General features: G+C 53.9%; 8 protein-coding genes across 8 annotated transcripts; 2 read left to right on the top strand and 6 right to left on the bottom strand.

Annotated features, from left to right (window-relative positions):
• C7974DRAFT_368373 (uncharacterized protein) lies at nt 1-1,682 on the top strand. The gene is made up of 2 exons (XM_046139894.1): nt 1-569; nt 619-1,682. The coding sequence occupies exons 1-2, from the start codon at nt 463-465 to the stop codon at nt 1,583-1,585; spliced, it is 1,074 nt and encodes a 357-aa protein (XP_045992262.1). The 5' UTR covers nt 1-462; the 3' UTR covers nt 1,586-1,682.
• A 343-nt stretch (nt 1,683-2,025) lies between these two features.
• On the bottom strand, nt 2,026-2,902 carry C7974DRAFT_72307 (ESSS subunit of NADH:ubiquinone oxidoreductase-domain-containing protein). The gene is made up of 2 exons (XM_046147145.1): nt 2,533-2,902; nt 2,026-2,408 (listed from the first exon to the last, which is right to left on the bottom strand). The coding sequence occupies exons 1-2, from the start codon at nt 2,814-2,816 to the stop codon at nt 2,324-2,326; spliced, it is 369 nt and encodes a 122-aa protein (XP_045992261.1). The 5' UTR covers nt 2,817-2,902; the 3' UTR covers nt 2,026-2,323.
• Nucleotides 2,903-2,997: 95 nt separating this feature from the next.
• On the bottom strand, nt 2,998-4,872 carry C7974DRAFT_404656 (Snf7-domain-containing protein). Its single transcript, XM_046142965.1, has 2 exons — nt 4,612-4,872; nt 2,998-4,565 (listed from the first exon to the last, which is right to left on the bottom strand). Exons 1-2 carry the CDS (start codon nt 4,794-4,796, stop codon nt 3,188-3,190), a joined length of 1,563 nt encoding a protein of 520 aa, XP_045992260.1. The 5' UTR covers nt 4,797-4,872; the 3' UTR covers nt 2,998-3,187.
• Nucleotides 4,873-6,467, bottom strand: C7974DRAFT_404653 (uncharacterized protein). The gene is made up of 3 exons (XM_046142964.1): nt 6,094-6,467; nt 5,943-6,043; nt 4,873-5,893 (listed from the first exon to the last, which is right to left on the bottom strand). The coding sequence occupies exons 1-3, from the start codon at nt 6,380-6,382 to the stop codon at nt 5,126-5,128; spliced, it is 1,158 nt and encodes a 385-aa protein (XP_045992259.1). The 5' UTR covers nt 6,383-6,467; the 3' UTR covers nt 4,873-5,125.
• A 50-nt stretch (nt 6,468-6,517) lies between these two features.
• Nucleotides 6,518-7,926, top strand: C7974DRAFT_368367 (mitotic checkpoint protein BUB3). Its single transcript, XM_046139893.1, has 2 exons — nt 6,518-6,781; nt 6,832-7,926. The coding sequence occupies exons 1-2, from the start codon at nt 6,534-6,536 to the stop codon at nt 7,613-7,615; spliced, it is 1,032 nt and encodes a 343-aa protein (XP_045992258.1). The 5' UTR covers nt 6,518-6,533; the 3' UTR covers nt 7,616-7,926.
• Nucleotides 7,927-8,115: 189 nt separating this feature from the next.
• Nucleotides 8,116-10,380, bottom strand: C7974DRAFT_404649 (uncharacterized protein). The gene has a single exon (XM_046142963.1). The coding sequence runs from the start codon at nt 9,903-9,905 to the stop codon at nt 8,430-8,432; it is 1,476 nt and encodes a 491-aa protein (XP_045992257.1). The 5' UTR covers nt 9,906-10,380; the 3' UTR covers nt 8,116-8,429.
• Nucleotides 10,381-12,651, bottom strand: C7974DRAFT_404648 (Six-hairpin glycosidase-like protein). Its single transcript, XM_046142962.1, has 2 exons — nt 11,890-12,651; nt 10,381-11,838 (listed from the first exon to the last, which is right to left on the bottom strand). Exons 1-2 carry the CDS (start codon nt 12,173-12,175, stop codon nt 10,550-10,552), a joined length of 1,575 nt encoding a protein of 524 aa, XP_045992256.1. The 5' UTR covers nt 12,176-12,651; the 3' UTR covers nt 10,381-10,549.
• Nucleotides 12,652-13,323: 672 nt separating this feature from the next.
• Nucleotides 13,324-16,968, bottom strand: C7974DRAFT_72229 (uncharacterized protein). The gene is made up of 2 exons (XM_046147142.1): nt 16,576-16,968; nt 13,324-16,521 (listed from the first exon to the last, which is right to left on the bottom strand). Exons 1-2 carry the CDS (start codon nt 16,799-16,801, stop codon nt 13,376-13,378), a joined length of 3,372 nt encoding a protein of 1,123 aa, XP_045992255.1. The 5' UTR covers nt 16,802-16,968; the 3' UTR covers nt 13,324-13,375.
• Between the last annotated feature and the right edge of the window lie 845 nt (nt 16,969-17,813).

Below are 17,813 nucleotides of genomic sequence, written 5' to 3'. Positions count from 1 at the left end.
CCACTCTCGAAATGTATCTTCGATATCGGCCTCACAACTACTACGCAAGACAGTCAAAGGATGCGGTGACTGCCATGAGCAAGTTGCGGACTGCATTCCTGCGCTACTCTGGAACGCTCAATGTGTAAGATCATGGATCTTGCACATCACAGGGTGTTTTCAGGAACGGTAGCGACGACCCATGACGCTGAGAGTCATCTCGCGAATGTTTTGTGAAGACAATACGTGGCAGAAGAGCGAACAGGGTGGAACCTCGTCGCATCATCTGCAAGTCCTGACGCGCTTGATCTTTACCCTTCAAGCACACAATCCAAACAAATATTTCGAATGAACGGCATGATTTTGCTGAAGAGAACATACATCAAATAGCTTGGTGCACTCCTCCCTTCAAACCCAAAACTCCTAATTCTTATCTTGTTCACGCATGACAAATGTCACTTCTAACTCACTCCTTCCTAACATATGGGGAGCTGCGTTTCCATCTGCTCGGCTCCTGCTACAATGCTGCACCTAGGCTCGATTTTTGCTAACAAGCAGGAGCTTACGAGCCTTTTGTCCAATGATGCAGAGTACGATTGGCCGTTGGCCATAACAACAGATAAACTGACAGATGAACAGGGCAGCCACAGACGGCCTCAACATCCAAGTTGGTAGATCCATCGATGCACAGACTACAAAAGTTCCACAGTCTGTACTCGACTCGAATCCGAGTTTGAACAGTCTCCTCGTACCAGGCTGCAGAATTGTTAACGCCGACCCTGCTGTCTTCGCCATCGTCATCGGACACCTACAGTCTGCCAGCACATTTGGACTGATGTCCCTCAGCGCACCTGGTCATCTCCAGGAACTGGCCCTCGGCGATGAGCCTCTTCTCAACTTTGCAAAAGCGTGGCACATTGGCGACATGCTGCGAATGCCTGACCTACAGAACCGTATCCTCAAAGTTTACAGCACCTACTACATGTGCTGTTTGGATAATGGTATCTGCAGATCTGCAGACCGAAAGCCGGTGGACCCACGGCCGTTTAAATACCTGAGCGACAGTATGGGTAACCACACCAAAGCCGAGAGGTTCCTTATCGACTTCCACGCAGGGTCCATGAAAAATCAAACAGAACTCAGGCGAGATGACTTCAAGATGCTACCGAAAGACATCGCAGTGAAGATCAGATATCGCTGGCAGCAGCTCACGGTGATAGACAGCGATCGATTTGAGCTGAGCAACGATCGCATCACAGCCCGAGATCGCACGTTTAACGTCGTCAAGAACGAGGCAATCGTCCATAGCGACTTGCAGGTCCAGTACCTCTGTGCAACAGGGGAAACAAGATTCGGTCTAAACCCACCCATGACCAGATCGTACAGGTCAATACCGATGCCCCCCAACAGCACTGCATCTCACCACGGCAGCGAGCTCGAAGATCTGATAGTCCAAAGGGCACGGCACCAAGTGATGCGTTCCGGTAACGCCTCCAGTGCAAGTGATCTGGTGAATCCCAGACTGACCAATCCATTCGTTGGGGGGCCCTCGCGGCGACGTGATGCGGCTGACTCGCCTATGGTCTCACCGACTTCGAAGCCGTGAAACTGACTGCGGTCTGCAACGAGGCGTAGCACTTGGCAAGTTGGATTCGTTTGGGTACCCGACATGGGTGGAGGCCTGCATCATGCTATCTTCTGTACATATTTTAATCTGATATTGAGTTGAGCCTGACCGGCACAACAAGCACGTAGTGCAACGGTAGAAGCCACAAGGATCATCACGTTTATCTTCAATCCAAATCCACTTCTCCAGTAACTAAGCTGGTCTGTTCTGTGTACTCTTGCCCTGCTCCGCGTTCCATCAACAATACTGAGCTCAACGCCGGCATGCGAACCACGCCCTGATAGTCTATCAAGCATTTCTGCCACTGCAAAAATACCTTAAGGTATAGCAAGACGGTTGTACTGATGCTGATGGAGGTCGGGGGCCGTGACATGCCCTACAGCTTCGATCTACTCCTAGAATTGCCCGGCAACGAGTAATTTGGGTGCTTCGGGAGGATTGTCGAGAACGCCGGGCGATCGACAGTCCTAGTAGCACTGATGTGGTAGCTTATGCTACACGCAAACCGGCGCGCAAAGGCACAAAACTGTGAAGTAAGACTCGATGCATTGCGATAGCACATCCTCCTCTATGGAGCCCACGCGACAAAAGAAAATTCACCACTGTCATGATCCGGATATATACAGTTCAGTGCTGCAGCCGTTCCGCTGTTTCCAACATCCGCTCCCAGCGTCACGTACGCCACTCGACTCGCTCGGCATCCATGCGTCGACCGAGCTAGTCCTTCTTAACATCCGGATCGGCCAGGATGCCTTCAGCTTCAAGCCGCCTGCGTGCCTCCTCGAGGGCCCAGGTCTGAATGCTATTGTTCGTCAGCCGCTGCTCGTCGTCTCTCCTCGCAGTCTCTCTCGCCCCGTCCCATCACCCTCCTCGTCTCTCAGCCCCACTCCCCACCCCCAATTCCTCGTATATTCAGAATAGCTTACCTCGTATCAGGCTTAAACGCATACACGCCGATAAACACCACCATCAGCGGAATAAACACATAGAACGTCGCCGTCTCCCACCCCTCCTTCTTGTACTCCTCGCCAGGCTTGACGCCGAACAGCCAGCCCGACGGCGGGTCGTAGTGGTGTTCGTGGCCGCCGCCCCTGCGGGCGACAGAGTGCGAGAAAGCGCGCGCGCTGGGCGGTGTGAAGGCGCGGGCGGCGGGGGCGCGGAGGCAGGCGGCGGGGCGGGCGAGCGCGCGGAGGGCGCGCGGGGCGGACATTGTGGCGTGAGGAGGTCGGTGAAGGCCAATTGGGGGTTCCGCGGGGGCGTTGGGGGGTTGCGGAGAGCTTGGGGTTGGTGTCGTTGCGGCTGTGGTGAGTTGAGGTTCGTGGTCTTGGCGGGTGGCGCTGGATGGGGGTTAGTGCGTGGATGGGCATAGATGGCGTCACGGCTCCCTTACAGCCGACGGGAGGATTTTGGGGGCACGGATGGGTCGAGAGGAAGATGTACTTTATGACTGGAGAGGGACTGGAGGTTGTGTGATATGTATTTGCGACTCGCACCAATGTCTATGTAGTATCGTAAATGCCTGACGCCAATGCTATGCGAAATCAAAAAGATGAAGAAATAACTTCGTAGAAGCGCCGCGTCTCAAGCATATGCAGGCGTACGCTCTGAATCTGCTGTCTTCTCGTCCTCCTGTAGGAATGAGATGTTCGCAATACCCTGTGACGCCTGTTCGACCTTCTCCTCGACTACATCATCGTCAGACTGCTTCTCTTTTGCAGCAGCTGCTTCCTTCGCCTGTTGCTCCTTCTGCTTCCTCTCCACCTCCTCGAGCTCTGCGAGTCTTGCGGCTGTCTTCGCAGCTTCCTCCCGGTCTTTCTTCTCTTTCTCGACCCGCTCGAGCGCCTCAAATTCATCTTCAATGTCCACCTCATCGACAGTATCCGTCTCATTGATGATGTTCGTGATCTCCTCTGTAGTAGCCATCTGCTCATTGACAGCATCGACAACACCTTGTACGCCCTCTGCGCCGCCAACCTTCTCATTCAAGCCCTTCAGGGCCGCGGCGCCAGCGCGCATTGCCTCTACGATCTCGACTTGGTCGGCTGCTTGCTGTAGTCGCGAGTACACGCCTTCGAGCTGCAGAGCTACGTCCGAGCGCTGTGCGAGTGCTGTTTCGGCGAGCTTCTTCGACCGCAGAGCGGCTTTGGCGCGCACCATCTGCTTTGCGGCGACCGCTTCGCGAGCTGCGGCGTCGGCAGACGCGATCTTCTCCATGAGCGGGGGAATCTGAGCGTTGATGTTTGCGAGTGTGTCGCGCAGTCCTGCAATGGCGGCGTCTTCTTCAGTGATAGGGAGGACCTGCGTTTCGTGCTCAGGCTTGAATTTGATGGTTTGTGCATCGTAGGATATCGCCTGCTTGTCTCGAGCTAGGTAGACCAGCATGATATTGAGATCGTTGTTCGTCAGCGGCGCGGCGGGGTTGAGCGTGTGCGAGAAGCGTTCGAGGAAGTTTCGTCGTGACAGGACCCGGTCGGCGGTCGATGTGTGCTCCTTCATCTTCTTCAAGATCTCGTCGCCGGCTACCTCGATGTTCTTCAGCACGACATAGTTCCTCACTGCGAGCTTATCTGGCGGAGCAGCCTTGCCTAGCACACCGACTGTTCGCAGACTCCACTGCAGCGCAGACCACGGCGTCGGCACCCAAGACGTCTTGTATATGCTGGCATTTGAGCCCATGAAGTCTTTAAGTGGCATCATCTCCTTCTTCTGCACCGCCTCGTGAAACACAGCAGGTAGGCACGTGGGTTTGCCATACTGTGGATGCTGCAGCGCTCGCGCAAGGTCGTCTGCGGTCCGTATATTCAAGAGATCGCGCGTAGTACCCTGCGAAGGGATGACACCTGCTCGCGCAGCATCAGCCAGCGCTTTCGTCCAGGCTGCGATGTTGGCATGGTAGCCATCTGGGTTTATCTCGAGCTGCTGTCGGAAGTCCGCATACAGCGAGGCAAGGCGATGCTGACTTGCACGTGTCAGTACATTCCGAACAAGATAAAAAATGTGCGCACTTTTTAAACGCTTCCTCGTGCTGCAGAACAAAGTCTAGCAGCTCACTCATATTGCTCTGTGGTTGCGGCGCCCACTGCTGTTTGACGCTGTGCTTGGGTCGGAAGAGGCGTTTGTTCCGCGCTGGGACATCACCAAAGATCGACGAGTCAGACGCGTCATAGTCTGAGATCTTACGCTTCAACATGAAATGTACAGTAACACCAAGAACCAAGAGGGCGTGACATGTCAGTTGACAATGTTGTTGTAAGTCTATAACTTCTATGGCTGTGAAGCGCGCACCCTGCACCCCTTCACTCACGCGACGCGTGTGACGCTACCCCGCCCAGGCGGTGATGCATGTGGGGCTTGCTGCCTGCTCTTTTGTGTCTCAGCTACTGCACCACATTATGGCAATCACTACAGTCTGTAGCCTTGGTCGGGCAGGTAATAAATCTCGCCTCCTGAGCAAACTGCAGTGTCAACGCAGCATCATTTCGCAGGCGGTACTTTAGGCTCTGGTAAATTCGTCTCTGCTCATTTCTTGACGATTTTGATGCCGCCGTCTTTCTTCTGCTTCTCCATGAATTCCTTCATCTCATCCAGATCGTCCATCTCGTCATCCTCGTCGTCTGCCTTCTTCGCTGTGGATTGCTGAGGGGCTCTAGGGGCAGGCGGCATTTCAGCTTCTGGACGATCGCGCATATCTTTAGTCTCATTCTCCCACGCTTTCCTCTCTAGTTCGTCAAGCTCGTCTCTTCTGTCCAGCCATCTCTCTTGTACGTCGCGCGCATCCATCGTTACAGCATCTTGTTGCATGGCCATCGACCATACCGTCTCATTTGCGCCTTCGATTCCACCAAGTGCATAGCCACCAGCGCGATCTATTGCTCGCAACAGGGTCATCATGCTCTTCTTATCTTCGACAGCCAGTGTCTCGAAGCCGACAAGCGCGAATTCTTCGACAAGCTCCACGATCGCTTTGTTCAGTGCGGAGTACTTGGATGTAGGCTCCTCGTCGTCCAGGTCCATGTCATCACGGGCGTCCGCCTGGGTGGGTCCTGGTATACCTGAGTTCTGTTCACGGTTCAAGTGTGGTAGAAGGTAGTGGAGGTCCTGTACCTCGGTATAAAAGTCGAGGTTGAAGGGTAGATTTGGATAGTTTTTCAAGTTATCGATCTTGGTGAGGACGTTCAGGTGTGGTAGATCCATCTGCAGCATGCTGCGCAGGGCGAGGAGTAATGAAGATACATACAGAGACGGCCGTGAGAGGATGATGGAATCGGTCAAGTGTACGACGACAAGCTAGTTCTGGTCAGCCGGTTGCTACATGCATTGAGTGGTGGACAAATACTCGATACCCAAGTTTTTGGAGGCGGAAGAAGATGTTGCGCAACGACGAGTGCGATGTGAAGAGCTCGACTTGTCCAGGGCAGTCAAATAGAACATAATCATCTGCAACTTCTCAGCATCGCTCCAGCATGTTCAGACGGTGGCGTGCGGACCTCCGAGCTCCTTCAACCCTTCCTCTAGCCAGTCAAAGTTGTGCTCCAGTTCCTCTAGTGCATACAAAATACCGCCGTTTGGTCCCAGCGACTCCTGCTCCATAATCTCGTCTATCGTCACCAGATCTCGTACATCTACGGCCGGCTCATACGAGCAATGATCGTTGGCGGGGTCGAGATTGACGACCGAGCATTTGCGTTCGATAGCGCCCATGAACTGCTGCATTCCATCGCAGTAGGTCGACTTTCCCGAGCCCGGCGACCCTATGACCAGCTGAGCGAACGGCATGGTGGTGTTGCATCACAAGAACAAAAGCCTCTGGAAGCTTCAAAGTATAGTGGGGCCATCAGCCCTATGGTGGCTTAGTCAGCGGTGTTTTGCGGGTGAGCTGCACCTCAAGCTTTCCAAACACCAGCAACTCGTCGCAAACATCGCCAACATGTCCAGCCAGTTTGAGCTCGCGCAAAACCCCACCGAGCCCATATCCTCCGTCAAATTCTCACCGCGCACGCCGACGCGACTGTTAGTCTCGTCGTGGGACAGACATGTCTACCTCTACGACACACATGGCGAGCCTGGCGGCAAGCTGCTGCAGAAGTTCGAGCACCGAGCACCGGTCCTAGACGTGTGCTTTGGTCGCGACGATAATGAGGCTTTCACCGCAGGACTAGACTGGGAGGTGCGAAGGTACAATGGCCTATACATCACATCTCAATTCCAAACTGACAAAACATAAGAATTGACCTCTCATCCGGGGCGCAAACAGTCCTCTCAACCCACTCTCAGGGTGTCCGCAACATCCTGTACTCCGCCACACACAACCTATTGATCTCGGCATCATGGGATTCCACCCTGCACCTCCACGATCTCTCGACCCCCGGCGAATTTTCCGTCGTCACCCTACCCTCCAAGCCTTTCTCCCTCTCCGCCTCGGCCTCCAAGCTCGTCGTTGCCATGGCCAGCCGCGCTGTCAATATCTACGAACTGCCTGCGCTGTCCCACGCCGCCCAGCAAGGCGGTGGCGCCGTCGTCCCTGTCGAGCCCTGGCAGCGGCGAGAATCCTCGATGAAATACATGACGCGCGCGGTCTCGTGCATGCCCAACGACGCCGGGTACTCGAGCTCGAGCATCGAGGGCCGCGTTGCGGTGGAGTGGTTCGATCCCAGCGACGAGAGCCAGTCGCGCAAGTACGCGTTCAAGTGCCATCGCCAGAACGTCGACGGCCAGGATGTCGTCTACCCTGTCAATGCGCTGGCGTACCACCCCGTGCACGGCACATTTGCGACGGGAGGTGGTGATGGCGTGGTCGCGCTGTGGGACGCGGTTGCCAAGCGTAGGATACGGCAGTATCAGAAGTTCCCTGCCAGCGTGCAGACGATTGAGTTCTCTGCCGACGGGAAGTTCATGGCTGTCGGTGTGAGTCCAGGGTTTGAGGACGGCGTGGACGATGTGCCGGATGGTGTTATCAAGGTGTTTATCAGGGAGCTGAGCGACTCGGAGGCGCAGGGCAAGAAGAAGTAGAACGCTCCATGAGCGTAGGAGGGCGTATGGCGTTTACACGGTAAGGCCATGGTTGGAAGGCATATTTGTACTTTGCATACCCAGATCTGATACGAGATGTCAAACAAAATACACCACCAATGATGATCAATCATGGATATACCACAAGCACACCAAATCAGCACGACGAACAAGATCACTGCAAAGACAGGTAATGAGTCAGAGCGAGCTTTCGAAAGGAATGGGCTACGATGCCAAAAAAACGTGCCTTTCACGATGAGCTGCGGTCCGTGACGGAATGGGGTCGAACAGTTCCGAAATCTTCACTGAACAACCAAATCAGTATCTTACATACAGTGCACAGTGAAAATGCAAATAGTGTTTGAGTCGAATGTACATCTGCAGATTCCCATGAGCGCTCAGTCAGAACCGAAGTAAATACACGCAGTGTGGCACAATGTCAAGTTATTGCCTGATACATATAGCTAACGCAATCTCTGTATTTACAGTATATGAGACGTTGCGATGAGATTCACTGGTGGATGTATAAGAGGAGTTTCAAACTCGGGTAATATTGGTTGGAAGAACTAGAAATTGCAGCCGTGTGAGAGATGGAGACTCTGAGTGAACAAGAAGAAACTAGATAAACGCCATGATAATTCATTTTGTAAGACCCATGAATCCAACTCGAGTGTTTTGCTCCGCTTGACCCTTGAGCGACATTAAAACTTCAGCCCTTTCTCCATGCGAGGACCAGTAGTGTTTCCGATCAAGCTGACAAACAGTTTCCTTTCCCAACTTCCTGCCATCCCTAGCCGTACAATTTGATCTGAGATCATTTCCTCAGCACTTCAAGAACGACACCCTTGCCCTGAAAAGCTTCTATCAGCTCGTCCTTCAGAATCACTGTCCCCTGAAGAGTAGGCACAAAGACACCCAAACGGCGCAGCTTAGGAGCCCGGATCTCCACATCTTCGGCAAGAGAAGTTAATGCTTTGGTGAGACTGGGTCCGGCAGGGTACATATTGCTAACGCGTACCACCAAATCTTCCACGGACGAAGGTACGGGAAGGTGAATTCGCATAAAGAGCCACATGCCGGGTACCTCTGCCCATGAGTCCGGATCGCTGTCGAGGTTCATCTCTTGGTATTTCTCGTACTCCTCCAGGCTCATAATCTCGCTGAACTCATCGATGTCCAGGTGGAGAGTTTGCAGCTCTGAAGCTGTGTAGAGAAGTTGTAGCGTCTCTTCGTTATGAAACCCTTCGTGTCCACTTCCGGAGATAGCACACGCAGATGGTTGTGCAATATTACTGAGCGTCTCCGGTTGTTGCACATTGCTATACACCTCCAGTTGGTGCAAATGCGGGATGCGCCCTGTGAAAGCAGCAAGCACGCGGCACACGCCATCCGGCTGAGTCATTGTGACATATAGTCCTTGCAATCGAGTGACAGTTTCAGAGATTCGACGGAGAATACGTGAAGTAAGGTCCACTCTGCGTTCTTGGGGTCGTAGGTTTTCAAGAAAGAGGTGTTTGATTCGGCAGTCCTTAGTGGTTTCCCGTCGCAGTAAGTTGAGAGTGATGTTGAAGGCATCTATTCTATGTAGATGGAGGGACTCGAGATTTGGAATCCCAAACAGCAGCTCGACATCAGACATTATTTGAGAAAAACAGTCAATCTGCAATCGTGTGATGGATTTGAGGCTTTGACTGTGAGAAAAACCAGGTGCCCTATTGATTGTGCTGCTGCTGCGTAGGTAGGTGTGCAGGCCGGAATGGATCATTGAACAATCGAGATGCTCTAAGTGTGATAACAGCCTTAAGAGTTGCAGTAATGTATAGTTCGATGCCTCATATGCTGATGTGCGCAGTCCAAACAACGTGAACAAAGGTGGTCTCGTCTCTCCCGCTGTTGAGTGCTGATGCTGCAAGTTTCGACATACTTTGAGTTCTTTCACGTGTTTAACGAGCTCAGGTCGCTCTGAAAGAGTTCGAAGTAACAAAGACCCACTTGGACACTCTTCTGTAGATGGTTTGACAACCTCGTCCAGTGCGTCATCTGCCCAAGGTCTTTTCTTTCTGTTGAACGAATCAGACTGCGCTTCTTGCTGGGTGATATGGACCGCATGGTAGAGATAAGGTTCAGCAATACGGTGAAGCTTGTGCGATGTCGCTGACAATGCAGCCAAGCTTGCCTGCGGCGTCAAGTACGAGATGATGTTTGCGATCAATTCTTCAGGCAGGTCACCCAGACTGCGCAAATGAGCAGTCGCAGGTAGCGTGACGACAGCCTTTCCCGAGAGCGCCATGGCGCCGGTGATGAAGTTTTGGAACAGGAAGTAGCGGTTGCGCGATTTGCTGTGTGGTGTTGTTGTGTGGTTGCGTGTTGTTTGTGTCGAAGGGAAAGGCGCCTTTTACGTGGAGAAGACAAACGAGAAGCTATGACGTACGCGGCCGCCTTCACTGCAATGTGAGATCCCAAATCGGGATTACTGGGACCGTTGCACCAGGTGTAACTACGCCCTTGCCGTCCGTCGACATATCATTGCTCCGACGGGGAAGAAATGAGGAACGAGTCTGGATTCGATGTATCTTGAGCCTAGAAAGTTAGCAGTGGGGATCGAGGCGAAGGTAAGAGTGACAGAATGGTGTGAAGCGCGAGCGCAAGCTAAGAATGGTGACGGTACGTGTGCTTACGTCCTTTCGACAGCAGCTTGACCCCTCCTTGCGTGCAGGATCAACGATGACGGCTGGCAACTGGCACGTATCCGAGCATCATCAGCTACACATGTGGAAGAACGAGACGTAGCGAAAGTAGTGGATCTCCATTGCCTCCAGTACGAGGGTATCAAACACACAGTCTAACGCTCCCGCCCCTTCCCAAACGTATCCAGATATCGTAATTCATAACATCATAGCTCACCTCACCACCCAGAGCTCCCATCATCATCTTTCACAATCCCTTCACAGACTTGCGAGCGCGTACAGCCTGCAAAAACGCACCGTAGCTCCACGTCAAATCCCGCGCACCGGTCATAAACCCTGTCTCCTTATCAAATTGCTCACTCATACCGCCTTCAGAGTCGACGTGCTTCCTGACCACAGTCAAGAACTGGTCGCCTACAGTACTAAGGCGCTCGATGGTAGAGTGAAAGAGCGCATCGTTGGGCCCGTATGTGCCTTCGTTAACGTCGAGGCTAGAGGATGCGAGCAGGGAGGTGTAAAAGGGTAGCGCAGTAGACGAGATAGTGAGTTTCGAGGAGTCGGCGATGTGCGAGGCGGTGCGGAAGAGGATCTCCGCGGCAGACGAGGTGCAGAGAAACCAGGGGTTGCCGTGGTGAGTGGTGGTGTAGCCGTTGTACTTGTCTTCGGGGTAGCGGCCAAGACCTGTGCCTTCGAATGGCTGTTCGTCGTCGTCATCTGCGTCGTCGTCGGACGACCATGGGTTGCTGTTGATTGGGAAGCGATCGCGCTGGTCGGTGCTCAGCGCCAGGAGGGAGACGAGTACCTCATCTGACCATGGCGGGTATACTGCATCGTCGTCTGAGTCTGCGGCAGGAAGTGCGTGCAGCGAGCCGAGCAAGAGTCCGCAATCAAGACCAGATCTCTTACTCCACAAGGTCTCAACGAGGTGGCCCTTCTGCTTGTTCCAGAACTTGGTGAGCAGATTCTCGATGTACCCAGCCTGCAGCGTGTACCAGTCTGCTGCACCAAGGTCACCGAATACACGCGCAAGTTGGCTTCCCTCACGCAGACTGCGTGCGCTGACCATGAGCGTAAAGAAGTGCAAGCCTTCGACTTCCTCCCATAAATCGAAACCAGACTGATTCCAGAAGTGGCTGACGTATTCAAGATCAGCCTTGATGACGCTGGTGGGCGGCATGCTAGCCTCGTAATAGGGTGCAAAGAAGTCGTCCGCTTGAGACGACGTCCAAAGAGTGGGGTGCGAGGCATTGTATTCACGCAGGTAATGAATGAGAGTCAAGGCACGCAATGCTGGCCCATCTCGCTGAGGTCGCCCCCATGAGCCTGTGAATGGCTGACCATCTACCTCGAACTTCGGCTCACCAAGCCCGGAGAGGTCATTGAAAGTACCTGATGGGTTGGAGGTGCGCTGTATAGTTTGCTGCAAGGACGTGTATGCATCAAGGATGTTGGAGGCTCTGCCGCCGAGCTCCGAGGACGTGTCATCGGCGTAAACATCAACAAGGGTATTCATAGTGATGGCAGCATCTCGAACCCCTGCACTCGAGTTAGACACTGAACGTACACGCGCCATCTATCACGACTTACACTGATACCAGTAGTCAGGTCCGTCCTGACTTGGACTAGCGACCACAGTGCCAGGCGCCACACCTAATCCTTTGACGTTCTGCCCACCCGGCGCGACGTTCGCCAGCAGCTTGTCCAGCGCTATCCGCTCTTCCTGCTGTATCCACGCATCGAGTGAATCATGCAGCGGTTGTTGTTGCTTCTGGGTGTCGGCCGCGCCGAGGAAGTTTAGATGACGCAACGGCGGTATCGAGAAAGCGTATGTGTAAGGCGTCAAGGACGCAAAAAGCACTATGCTGGAGAGCATGATTGCTAGGATCGAAGTCGACTGTTCGAATGTTACGTGTAGAAAGTAGGGATAGCTCAGGAAGCCATAACAGCTTTAAAACCAGGAGAAAGACTGAGATGGCGCGTGAATAGCAAGAGCAGCGTCGACATTAAACAAGCAGCTACGCCGGGCTCCTACCTCCACTCCGCCCCAGACTACCCCAGTCATCCATCGTGCCATGTGCCCCACTGCCGTGCCCATTATTCACTGCCTAGTTGCGCCGTAGCGAGTCGGGCATCGTGGAGGCGGTCAACGTGGTCGAAGTTTAGTCTGACGTGGGCGGGTGATCCGTGGCTGTGAATCCAAGCGTGTCACGCGACGTCGCGAGCAAATCAGAAGCCAGGGAGGTCCGCGATGACGCCTGCAAGATCCGGGGAAGCAGGGAACTTCGTGCTTTGTAGCCTCCAGGCCGAACTACGGCCTCGGTAGACGCAAAACAAAGATCACCGACCAGGAGTCGCAAAAAGCAGTGTGAACTGAGGGTATGAGCTTCGTGGCTGAAGTTCAGGGTGCAACTATCTCTTGCACGCGCAAGGCATCGAAACAGCACGGCCGGCAGACCGAACGCTCTGTTTCATCGTGACCAGACCTTACTCAGATGACTCTATGACCCGAATTCTTCAAAGCCTGTCAAGAGGCCTTCCGTCAGCTGAATTTTGGTCCTTCCTACGCTTTCAGCCCACTCAAACTGTGTCTGTCCGTCACAAGGTCATACCCACCCAGTCCCCACCGCTGCTACCGCCGCCACCCAGCACTGGACGTGTGACTACGTACGCGGGCGAAGCCGGCCAAGAAGCCTCGGATGTTAGAAACAGTCTCTGTCAGAACCAAACACTTCACATGTGCAGTAAATTACTCCACTAGCAGAAATCCAGCATGTGAAAAGATGCCACACTATCTCATTACGCTCTCATGCATGCATGCTACACAAACAACCCATAGTGATACACCCGAACCCAAGGCAAAGCCAGCCCAAAGCCAACGCCGCATCTCAGACGCGCCCTAAGGGGTATCTTGCGAAAGAAAGCCATCATCATCAGACCCAAACATCGTGTACTGTAAAACAACGCAGGTAATGCAACGCAACGCAATGCAATGCAAATCAACGGCTACCGCGCGCAAGCCATGCTGGGACGCTAAGGCCACCTCAAATGCCTCTTGATGCATACCAAGTCGCCTCTAGGCGCTTGATCCAAACTTATCTTCTCCACTACCCTTCTTACTATTGCGCTTCTTCGCTTTCCCTTTCTTCTTCGCGAGTTCGATGCGTTCGTTGGGTGGCGTGTGTGTGCGCTGACTGCCTGCTGCGCTCGAGTCTCCTACTCTGAGGCCCTTGACTTCTTTCAGCACGTCGCGGAAGCCTTCTTCCAATGTCGTCATGCGGGCGAGCATGATCCTACTCATGCGGTTCGAATCTGATTCTGTGTCGCTTGTCTTGCGGTCCATGCGTGCTTCTGCCCTCGCCCGAGCTGCGAGCTCGAACGTAGTCGTGAAGGAGGCCGGGAGAGTGTTTAGGTTGCCGAAATTGGGGTTGTTGGTATTATCGCCAAGATCGGAGGCGAGGTCGAGTGCTACGGCGTTGAAGGACGGTGTACGGTTCTGGCGTTCATGCGCGAGGAAGTTCGAGAAGTTATGTGTCTTTCGGCTTGACTCTGGAGGCATAATTGCTCGAGCACGTGACGCCGAGGCCTGACTGATGTGGCTCACGTTCTGAGGGCGCTTCGGTGTTTTCGATCCAGACGTCATCGGTCCGTCGAGACGACCAGGCGTAGCTGTACCGCTGCGTGAGCTCAATTTCGCACGTTTATCGGGTGAGCCTGGACGCGAGAATTCCATCGACTCCTTTGTTGGGCTGAACAGAATGGTGTTTGTTGAAGCGTTGCGCGCATGTCCTGGTTTCTTTCTCCTGCCTGGTGACATGATCTTTCCACCCGCCGCGCTGGTTTCAGACGGTGAAGCTACTCTTGCTGGAGTACGTGCTGGAGTTTTCGGCCTAGAGACCACCATGGGTGTACGGAAGAATTCATCTTCAGACGTCACATAGCCCGACATCGGTTTCTTGTTCTCCTTATCTGAGGTGGGTAGGTTCTTCGGAATTATCTGGCGATCTGAGGTGGACTCGTTTTCGTCGGCCTGTGTTAGCAACTCGTCGTCGCCATCGGCGTCAGTCTGTTGCGGAGGGTCTTCGTCCATGACGGGTTCGTCCTCTTCCATGATTGGACGTGGAAATGTTTTGAAGGTATCATCTGGATCGGAGGCTACACTTCGAGTGAACGAAAGCGGATGTCTTCTCCGGGGCTGGCCAGACGTCTTTGAGCGGCGCAGATACCCTGGCCTAGCACGCGACTCCAAACGGTCAAGAACTGACTGTGCATCCTCTTGGGGCGGAGTCACCTCCTCGTCGTCGCCCATCTTCTTCATCCAGTCCGATACGACGTTGCTTGAATTTCTACGACCAGACGGATAGTTTGAAGGTGCTTGGACGCTGTTGTCGCGATACGGTCTGCGAAACACCTCTTCCAGGGCACGGTCTTTGTGGAAAGTCGTGATAGATGGCTCGCGTAAGCGAGGGTTGAAGGCTTCGACAGCACCACGAATACTGAAGGCAGGAATTACGGGTGATGCCGTACCCGGCCGTCCACGGTTCTCAACCAGGTCGGCAGGTCCATAGCCCAAGCTTGTGAGCAGAAGCCTCTCGTACGTGAAGATCGTGAACAAAATTGGAATATGCGTCAGTTTGATGATCAGTCTGTTCATGCGTACAAACCGCTTGAATGACATCGTGTACTTGATCGGGATGAGTAGCCAGCCTACGATGTTCGTGGGAGGAATATAAGAGAACAGGGCGTCGGACTTGACCATCGAGATTGTGTTCACTGCGAACAAGAACTGATGCTCCTCATTGGCGTTTTGAACGATTTTCATGAACGAGTTCGTCAGCACTGTGACCAAGATGGTGACAATGAGGAAGTGACACATGAAGAGGAAGAGAGCCAACAGGGCCTTGCCAAGAATGTTGTATCCGACCCAAAGATCCCATGCAGCCGGTGTGAAGCCCATGAGTAGCTGGAAGATGGCGTACGCGGCGTTTGAGGCGCCAAGATTTGTATCGAAGGCCAAAGTGAATGCGACAAAGAACCCGCTGCATGCAATGACAATGAGGACCAGAATAGCAATCAAGTCCATTGCCATCATGCGAAACGCAATGAGCAGCTGGGAGAAGTACTGGTAGTGGTCCAGAGCGGAGAAGAGGCGAGGAAATAGAAGCACTGCAGTCGCTCCTAGGGTATCGTACGCCATGCTGGCCACATGCCGACGGCTGACATCCGGCATGAGTATACCGTACAAGCGCAGAATGTAGTATGCCATAAACATGAGCAAGATGCCCAGATCACAGACATTCCACACGCTCATGATGTACAGGCCAAAGCCCTGTTCAGAGAATCCAACAATCTCATCCAGCATGTATCCAGCACTCCAGAACCAGAAGATGACTTCCAGAACCGTGATGTCGTCTGACTTCTCCGCCAGTACAGCGAGAAATAGGCCTAACATTATAGCGAAGGAAAGGGTCGAGAAGATGCTGCGGTAGCGAGGGACTCGGAGTCGGGAGAGCTTGAAAAGCGAGGCGTCGTGGGGATCGTAGAGGGTCACTGTTCGTCTCATGAGTGCAGATGGCGGCAACTCGGTGTTGGACCGCTTGCGTGGTGGCAGACGTCGCGACGGCCCCCTACCAGGAGAGATGTCGTCGCTATTGGGAACGCTACGGGCGTGAGGCGAATCAGGCTTGCGATGAAGGCTATCCGCGACCGAGTGAAAGACGATTGTGCCAGCCCAGATGGCCTCCAGTTGCTGCACTACAAGAGGATGGGCCAGCAGCTTCTTGGCTTGGGCGCGAATCGCGATCTCAAGTGCAGAGATGCGCGCAAGTTGTTGCCTCGGGCGCATCCAGCTTGCGCCACCGGGCGGCGACTCGAGACCTTGCAGAGGATCAAAATCGTAGCTCAGCGCATCGATCAGCTCCCTTGTGGTGAACTCCTTCAACAGGCGCATGGCCAGCAGCTCACAGAGGAGCGCGCGCGTCTTGCTGACGCCCACATTTCCAGGATTCGCCTCGCCCTCCTTCCTGAACTGAAGGCAATTCGCTATCAGACAGTACAGCGTGCCACGGTTGTAGTGCTCGGCGCGAATCTGCTGCTGGATGGGCTTGACGAGAAACTGTGAGACCTGCGGCGAGCGCAGCTGGTCCCAACTCAGGGTTGTCTCGCAGCGCTGGATAACCGCTGTACGTATGGCATGCGTGTTGTTGTATACGGGAATGCGATCTGAAACTTCGTGTTAGCGCAGTAAACAACAATCACATGCAAGCCTCCACGCACCCAGCAGCTCTGAAGAGAAGACGGGCAGCAGCGGGCCATCGCGCCGGCGGTCATGGTCCTCGTCGTGAATCTCGCCATCGTATCGGCCGGTATGATCCTCGTAGTGGTCTTCGACCTCGGACGCCTCGTCGTTGTGGCGGCTGCGATACTTGTGTAATGCGGCGAGCAGGGGCGTCGTCTCAGACGACCGGCTACTCTTCTTCGAGCGCAGTAATGAAGCGAACATCTAGATATCCTCACTCCTTCCTACAGAGCAACAGTCCTCGTGGCGGGGTGGCGGTAGTAATAAACAAGAAGTCGCATAAGTACGGGGGTATGGCCTTCAATAGGTCCCGGCTTGCTATCCTACCCTACCCTACCAATTTCGTACCACTCCCGATTCACGATTCACCGCCTCGCAAGCCCCCATGCCGCTCTTCGCCGTCATGCTGAGACGAGGTGATCATGAGGAAGGCTCAATTGCCATGTCCTTATCTACGCACTCTGCTTCCCCACGATTCCTGACGCGCATCCAGCCAATGACCTCGCCGCGTCGCCCACGATGTCGCGATTTACCCTTGCATGTGCCATGACGAACGCGCTACTTATGCACGTCTCGGCCCTCGCGCGCGATTCACCATCCACACTGGACATCATCATCGTTCCAGCCGTCTGGGGTGCAGATGCTCCTATTGCGCGCATTCTGATATGCCTCAGATCTACGTTCGCAGGTTGAGGTTTCTACGAGGTGTCCCCGTTACGCCTTTCTCGAATGACTCGGGGGGTTTCCAATGTATTGCCGCGTGCGGTCTGGCCCCTTCGCGTCTCTATACTTGGAATGGGATGCGGATTCCTGCCGCAGTAAACACTCTCTGCCAAGCACCGGAGATGCTTGCCCGATTCACGCACTGTGAGCGTCCTAGAGAACTGTTACTGGTGCCATCGTTTGTCGATGCCGATCCATCGCCTGCAGCCCCAATAATGGCCTCTCGTTCGTGCCGCGTGTGCACATCTACCGGGGTGCTTCAGTTCGCGCGAATTTCCACTGTTCAAGCCTCGTCGGTTAGGCGCAGATTTGCATGTCCACACGGGCAGCGTCCCGCGTCATCGTTTGATCCTTCGGCTTGGCTTCCGTGACAAGACCACTTTCGAAATGAGCCTTAAAAGCATTGTTTAGTGAGGCATGGTACTGTTGCACAGTCCGATCTAGGGCGTCTCTGATTCGATTGTCGGTGTGATACATTTTTCGGCCAACTTAC

The sequence above is a fragment of the Boeremia exigua genome (genome assembly GCF_020726555.1).
Source record: "Boeremia exigua strain MPI-SDFR-AT-0100 chromosome Unknown C7974scaffold_13, whole genome shotgun sequence".
Taxonomy (NCBI): domain Eukaryota; kingdom Fungi; phylum Ascomycota; class Dothideomycetes; order Pleosporales; family Didymellaceae; genus Boeremia; species Boeremia exigua.
The sequence above is the reverse complement of the archived record's forward strand: the minus strand, read 5'-3'. Positions and strand labels throughout refer to the sequence as shown.